The sequence below is a fragment of the Gossypium arboreum genome, chromosome 2 (assembly GCF_025698485.1).
Source record: "Gossypium arboreum isolate Shixiya-1 chromosome 2, ASM2569848v2, whole genome shotgun sequence".
NCBI classification, from domain to species: domain Eukaryota; kingdom Viridiplantae; phylum Streptophyta; class Magnoliopsida; order Malvales; family Malvaceae; genus Gossypium; species Gossypium arboreum.
In genome coordinates, this window is record NC_069071.1 from 43,476,486 (window position 1) to 43,484,728 (window position 8,243).

General features: G+C 36.3%; 1 protein-coding gene across 1 annotated transcript; it reads right to left on the reverse strand.

Annotated features, from left to right (window-relative positions):
- Positions 1–834: 834 nt before the first annotated feature.
- LOC108465554 (cation/H(+) antiporter 19-like) lies at positions 835–4,114 on the reverse strand. The gene is made up of 3 exons (XM_017765903.2): positions 3,728–4,114; positions 2,431–3,432; positions 835–2,332 (listed from the first exon to the last, which is right to left on the reverse strand). The coding sequence occupies exons 1-3, from the start codon at positions 3,929–3,931 to the stop codon at positions 1,145–1,147; spliced, it is 2,394 nt and encodes a 797-aa protein (XP_017621392.1). The 5' UTR covers positions 3,932–4,114; the 3' UTR covers positions 835–1,144.
- Positions 4,115–8,243: the final 4,129 nt, after the last annotated feature.

Genomic DNA, 8,243 nt, shown 5'->3' on the forward strand with positions numbered 1-8,243 from the left:
TAATACCAACTGTCATGGAGATAGATATTTAGTCTGACAAACCGTGCAACCTTAGGCAATTTCTTATGCTCAAATCTAGACTAAGTCGGTCTACTCTTGGAAAATGTTAATTCTTGAAAAAAATTCTCTAAGGCACTAAAGCAAAGCAGAAGCGAACTCTAAAGGAAAAAGAAGCTATGAACGAACAAAAAGCTACAGAAAAATAGCTCTTACCAAGTGTTTGAGTAAATGCTCTCAATAGTATTCATTTACTTTGAAGGATTACAACTAAGTGAATACAAATGAGGAAGACGACCTTTATTCATAGTTGAGCACCCCTAAAACTAATAGTACAGATTGAGTTACATCAATGATCGAGATTAGAGTCTATCCATAATTAAGAGTTCTAAGAGATTTAAACTTTACACAATCTTATCCTGTTCAGATTTATACTATTTACCTCGGTAATTCTAGTTTTACTGAAGTGTTTCATTGGGCCATCAATGCTTCAAGTAGATGGACTTCTTTATATGTTCCACGTGTCCAGCCAGTTTATATAGGTTAAATGTGATCCATTGAAGAAGTTGACATCTATTGGACGTTTTGTGTGCAACAGTGGTAGACTATGATCTGCGGCCCGTGACACAACCACATTGTTCTAACTCAAGATAAAGACATTATATCTTAGAAATAATGTTACCTGATTATCCTAAACAATAGAGAGAGAACTATTATTAAGACAATTTCTACTACTCGTCTTACCTTTAATAACTATAATTTTTTACAATTTCTACCAATTTTTCATACAAAACAACCTTACCACAAGATTTGTAATGCCAAACAAGTAATGCAATATCATAAACAAATGTTAAAAAAAAAATTTATTTGATGTACCAAAATAATGTCGATAAATTATTGTTTTATCTTTTGTCCTTTTACTATTCATTTTACAACCACAATAATCGCAATGATCGAGTGCAGTTTTATGACAAAGTATTCCTAATAAAATGTGGGACACATAATCGTAGCCTGCCGGATACAATCATAACAACCATTATTGAAGAGCCAATGTAACTGAACGTATAGTTGACCTTTTCTCTCTCCCTAAGATTTATTTTTCACCATCGAGGAAGGAATCTATCAAAGGAATTGGAGCTTGAATCTCTCATACACCATTTGACACTGTTTTATTTGAAGCCTCATTGATGTCATCGAGAGGCTTTTCCATGGCGTTTATGGAAGGGTCATATTGTTGGATAACCAAAATGGATGAAGTAGTGGAGAAATCCGATGAGGCTAAATAGCTCCCGACATGACCTAGTTCAGGACAATCCGAACTCCTGTCCGACAAAGGCATTGCCGGAGACGTTCTTCCTACCAAAAACAGTGTAGAGTTGCTCATTGATCTCAAAGCTGCGATTACGTCTTCTCTGCTTCCCATTGCTATCGCTTCATGTTTTACAGACTCACTGCTTTTGCTTAAATTAAGGAACTCCGAGAAAATGTCGTTGTCTTTCTTGGATTCAGCTCCCACATCAGCCTTGGGAGGATTAAGTGCCGTTTCAGGTTTGGGTGTAAATTTAATAAGGGTGAGCTTGATTCCTGGATGCTCAGCCATCCTCATTCCATAAGCAAGTGCTTCACGATCATCTTGGCCGCCGAAGAAAGGAACCACCACTGAGTATGACACTTCACTGGCGACGACTTGGGTGGTGCCACCCAGGCCACGGTCTACAAGGATTCCGACCGAGCAAGGGGCATGTCGGAGGACGCGTTGGTTGACTAGATGGAATGAGTGTCCTAAAGATTCCATTGTTCCATCTACTCTTTGGTGCTTATGGAATGGTATGATAATCAAGGCAGCTCGTTTTCGGTCCGCACTGGTGCAAATATCCTCATGTATGCTATTCAATGGTGAGATTGCAGTCATCGGGCGGATAACGACGCTTCTTAGCTGCTGATAGGCCTCGAATGCAATCACCATTTGATTTTGATCCCCAGGTTTCTTGTTCCAAAAGGGTAGTCCATTTTTGCGCGCCTTGTGGATCATTGAAATGGCCGATGATCGTTCAGAGAGTTCCATAAGATGCATAGCGTATATGCAGAGTTGTCCCTTCTTCCTCGTCCCTCGAGAGGATTCAATCAGATTGATCAGCGTTGGGATGTTACGAGTACTATGGAAACATGCCAGGACTCGAAGTTCGCTATCGAGGTCTTGTCGCTGAATCCTTCGATTTTTGTAGGGCTTTCCCTTTCTAGCAGGCTTGTATACCGCCATCACAATCGGTGTTGTGATGAAGGTTGTAAATAATGCCATTAGAACTAAGATAGCGAAAGTTTGGTCGTTTAGCACCTGCGATCGAACAATGCGCACCTTTAGCTGCATTCGAGATAATTTAATACCTATGTTGCGGACATTTTCAAGACACTAATTTCGAATATATATATTACCTTGCGGTCCTTGCCGATATTGAGAACAATGAGTTCCACCAGGCCTTTAGTGTTCATGAGGACTCCAAGTGCCAAAGCTTCGATGAAAGGTACCTTGAACAGCATTGCTAAAACAACCGTGCCAACAATCTTCCCGAAACAAGCAGTGAATATAACAAGCACTAGCAAACCCCATGATTGGGCACCTTCTATAGTTGCAACATTGGTTTTCAACCCACTAGATGCAAAGTAAAGAGGCAAGAAAAGCCCCGAAACTAGATCTTCGATCTTTTCTATCAACACGCCAGCAAAAGGACCGTCTTTCGGTATTATTATGCCGACCACAAAAGCCCCAAAGAGTGCATGAATGCCTATTATATCCGTGATTAAACCTGCAGCCAGTACTATTGATAGTGTAATACAAATGTACAGCTCCTTCACTGGCTCGCCCTCGGGGGATCGCCTAGCCATCACTGAAAGTATCGGTTTCAATACAAAAATGGAAAACACAATGAAAGCTGTTCCACAAAGCAGCACCCATACGGAGACAAGATAAGAGCTATCGGATCCCGAGAGTGCAATAGCGAGTGCAAGAAGTATCCAGGCAACGACGTCATTGACAGCTGCTGCGGACATTGCAATCCGCCCCACATCAGTTGTTAGAAGCTTGAGTTCGGCAAGAATACGAGCGAGGACCGGAAAGGCCGTTATAGAGAGAGCAACCCCCATGAAAACAAGGAAAACTATGTTGCTAACTCCTTTGTTCACGGTGGAACGAAGAACAACCGATGCACCAATGCCTAAAATAAATGGAAGACTGATCCCTGCAACGGCTATTATTAAGGAATTGGTGCCTGTGCGACGAATTGCTCGAATGTCGAGTTCGAGTCCCACCAAAAACAAGAAGTAAAGCAGCCCAATGTTGGCTAAGGTGTCCAACACCGCCATGCTTTTCTTGGGGAAAATTATGTCCAAAAACTTCTGGTGTCTTCCCAAGGCTGAAGGACCAAGCAAAATTCCTCCCTGGATACATACTCATTACTTAGATAACGAACGTTTCCTCAATATAAATAGCACGTAAGCTCAATTTGTTTAGTTATACAAAACTTCTTGGGAACTTAAATATATAGAAGTTGGATAATAAGTTGTTCGTTTTATACTTTTCAGGACAGGTAATCAACTAATCAAACAATTTAACATGGTATTGATACCCTTTTTGCCCATCTCATTCATATTTGAGCTCACGTATAAATTACTTAATTATTGAGCGGGTTTTTTCGATATAATAACAAGCAAAAGTAAGGTAAAAATGACTTACGATGATCTCTGCAATGACTCTAGGTTGCCTTAAAGGTCGAAGAAGGAAAGCAAGGAGTCTGGTAAAACTGACCACCAAAATTATCTGAACAATGAGCAATGGGAGAGCAAAATCGAGTGGGTTTTCCTTCTGAAAAGCTCCATTGGACGTTGCCTTCATCGGTGCCGAGCACACAGGGGCAATTGGGGCAGCGTTGGTAGCCATTTTTGAACCATACAAATAACAATTCCTCTAACAAGGAGCAAAGACAACTATGAATGAAACTCAAAGGCCTACGCCTCTACTTAGTTCTTTCACTTACTAGGCTTAGATGCATGAGGATTTTAAATCTTTCTTGGCCAACGGAATCGAACTGCAAATACAAATCTCTACTTGTTTTAAACGGCTAGTGAAAAGAATAGTTGAGTTGCTGTAGATATAGGCAATTTAGTAATGCTGCAAAAACTGTTAATGTAAAAAAAGACATGGGAACCTGATCAACCGGCTAGGTAAAGGGGGTTGTTTAAGGAGATTAAAACACTTTAATGATGTTTATGCCATGGAAAAAACGACTCCTTTGCCTATCTTTTTCCCGTTTCGTTCTCAGATAAATATGGCAAAGAAATGCTACTTTGAACAGTATTAATTTCTATTTATAGTTCGCTAGTCTCAGGATATATTATACTATGTTATATCATATTATTCATATTGCCTTCATCGAAGCTTGTTAAGCATTTCGAGAATTTCTTCTTAATTTCTCATTTTATACTGACAACAGGCTAGATTATTTAAAAACTTAATAAAAATAACAGGCTGCTGAGATTTTAAAAGTTTTTGAACAATGGCAGATTAGGATCAGGTCTGGTAATTTTGAAGACATTACATGAGGAAATAACTATAATGGGACCCCGAAAAAATTGAAAACGATAATACACAAATTTGTCAAAAAGCAGTAAAATATCGAATGTAACACGCTTGATTACGGCAGTGAAAAATAACATAAATTAGACACATAAATTGTTAGGTCTATTTCCTGAATAAAAGAAAATATTGTGATTCAAATTGTAATTTGGTATAGCGTCTTTTAGAAATAAATGACGTAATTCAAGTTCTCAAAGCTCAAACTTAATAATGTAGCAAAATTAATCCTGCCTCTATTTTTTTTTTTTACATAATTAAGTATCCAAAATGGAATTTGAAGATTAAATTCTATAAAACTGATCAGATTTGCATTTTGCAAATTTATTCTTTATACTGTTATATAATAATTTTGTTGAGCTGTTGGTTAGCGCAATGCCTCGTGCTATGTTCATTGCGGGTATCCCTGCGACAGGAAAGTATCAATTACCATTTTTGGTGTTGCATCAAAATTCATGAGTTGTGAATCTTGTTGATTGTGGACGTATGATACTTCATTTATGAATAATGATCCATTTGATACAACATATTTTGAAGGTTAGATCGAATTAGATTAAGTAATCAAATCTCTTGAAATAAAGAGATTGAATCGAGATTGCTTTGAAAACTTATCTCCAAAGTTCTTACATTATTTTGGACTTTATTAATATATTGTGTATGTTAGTTTAGCAATATTTTTTTATGAGAACTGATTGTAATTGATCTAATATAATACTAAGTTTCAAACTCTAATATTTTCGAAGAGGCTTGTATATGTTTGGTATCGAGAGTTATATAGCGCTTATCTGTTATTTGAGGAACTTGTAATTGAAAGTGAATTAAATGTGTAAACATGTTTGTTTCTTGGTTACAAACTAAATTTTTAAGGGGAAAACTTAGAGGTCGGTAATCTAGGACTAAAACAAGTAAGTGAATCAAGTCTAGATGCACATGACAACAAAGAAAATAGAGATGATGCGATCCCAAGGTAGAATTTTGATAATTTGTGGCCAAATAACTATCAATTTGGTAATTGATCTGTCACGATTCTTTGTGGAAAATTAAGCTCTTTTCAACACTTAATGAGCTTGGATTCGAGTAATTTCATGTCTTTTCTTTTTATTTTATAAACTGACCGCCTATAAATGAGTTATCGTTTATAAAAAAATATAATACAAAAAATGTATAAGAAATTAGAACGGCAGTGTCCTAATTTTATGATGTTATAGTAAATAACTATCAATTTACCATTATGTTTTGGATGCTTCCATAAATTATTTGTTCCTAATTTTATGAGATTCATTTCGTATTATGTTGATTATTGTTCGAACTTACTTTTGATGTTTGAGACTATTACTATGACTGTGACAACCCGAATTAGGGCCTAATCGGAATAGTGGTTTCGTGACCACAAATCCGAGATAGAAATAATTGTTTTATAATTATTTTGGGGTTTATGATATGATTTCATGATTGTGTGAAAATTTCGTGATGAAATTCTATGCCTAAAGTGCTTAAATTGAAAGTAGGGACTAAATCGAATAAGTTGCAAAATTTGCATCCCAGAAGTTTTTAGTATGAAATTGCTTTGGAATATTAATTAGGAGGTCTTAAATAGAAATTTGACCAATTTTAAGTTCATGGACAAAATTAGGACATGGAAGGAATTTTGAAAGTTTAGTAAGGAGGGCATTTTGGTCATTTGGATATTAAATGAAATAAAATGGGAAAAATAACACAAAATTTATCATCATCCTCCTTAGTTGCTGCGAATTCTCCTCTCTCCATAGATAGGGTTTCTTCAACTTTCAAGCTCCATAGTAAGTGATTCCAAGGCCGTTTTAATGTTCTTTACGTTTTGGAATCCGGAAGCTCGATTAAGCTTATGCTAGTAATAATTTAACCTAGGGTTCATATTTGGAAAAATAACCATAGGTGAAATTTGTGTATTTTGATGTTTTATGATAGAATATGAGGTTTTAAATTATGTTAAATAACTTGTGCTACTCGGTTTTAGGTGAAAGCAGTAAAACAAAGATAATCAGTAAAAATACCTATTGTTCATAACTATATGTTAGAGTGAGAATTTGATGTTGTCGTAGAAGAGAAAAATGTTCAGCATATCATAAAACATAAGAATAAGGGCTGAAATTAAATTCCCGAGCCTAGGGAAAAATTGTAATTTTGTAAAGTTAGGGGCAAAATGTAATTTTTCCATGATGTGATTTTGGATTGAAATAAATAGTATGAGTATTAAATGAGCTAAATGTGTTATTATAGATCAAGAAAGGCGTGGAATTGACCTCGAGCGGGGAAGGAAAAGTTTTGGACTAAATTGCAAAATTTCCACATTTTGCACCAAGGTAAGTTTGTATGTAAATATTACAATAATTTCATGTACATTCTTATATTTCAGCCTATTATATAAATATACTAGCTGATGTTAAAATATAAATCGACTATTGAAAGAATGGAAATAAATATATAGAGAGAGATCCCGGTTGAACATTCGGAGAGATCGAATAAAATAGAGGGAGTGTAGCTAGGTCACATGTATGATGCTGAGTGCACATCATGTGTACAAGAAAGCTACGAGACACCATGTAGCAGCTAGGTCACATGTGTGATACGGGATGTATCCCATGTAGACAAGAGAGCTACGTGAAAGATAAATGTAGCTAGGTCACATGTGTGATACGGGATGTATCCCATGTAGACAAGAGAGCTACGTGAAAGATAAATGTAGCTAGGTCGCATGCGTGATTCCAAGTGAAGGACACCATGTAGACAAGAGAGCTACGAGACAAATCGGCTAGGTCGCATGAGTGGTACTAAGTGTTCACCATGTGTACAAGAGAGCCGAACTAAATGAAGTATGATGGTGGGGCTGTGTGCTGAAACCATTAAATATCGAGGATTGATCCGAATTGTTCAACGGGGTGGTTTTGTGGTGACATTGTGGTTTGGACCTACACTTATGGTGAATGAAATGTGGTGAAAATGATTTGTGGTATATACATATATAAGATAAAATGAGGTTAGCATAAAGAATGTGTGAAAGAGTGAAATTAGCATTAAAAGCTGTTTTGGATGGTAGCGATGACGTGATTTTGAAAAATCACCAAAAATAGGAGGAATATAATTAGAGGTTGAATGAGATGTGAAATTAAATTTTAATGAGTCTACTTTCATATAAAAGAAACAGAACAAGCAAAGGAATTCTATATTTTGAGATATTTACAATTGTACGTGACTTGCTCAGGATGAATATGTGATCCCCTGTTCCAACTTTGAAAAATCCTTAAAAATTGTACAAAGTAAATTAAGAAATATATTTTACATGTCTAAATTCCTTATTGAGACTAGCTTTAAATGAAACAGACTTCAGGGTTGTTTGAATTGTGTACTGAGAGAAATTTAATTCGTATTTAAATTATATGAGTTTCTTGTGATGCCTTTCGGCTTAACAAATGCTCCAGCTATATTTATGGACTTAATGAATCGGATCTTCCGGCCATATTTGGATAAGTTTGTAGTAGTGTTTATAGATGACATTCTAATTTATTCTCGGGATGAGTCTGAACATGCCGAACACTTGAGAACCATATTGCAGATCTTGAGAGAAAAGAAACTGTTTGCC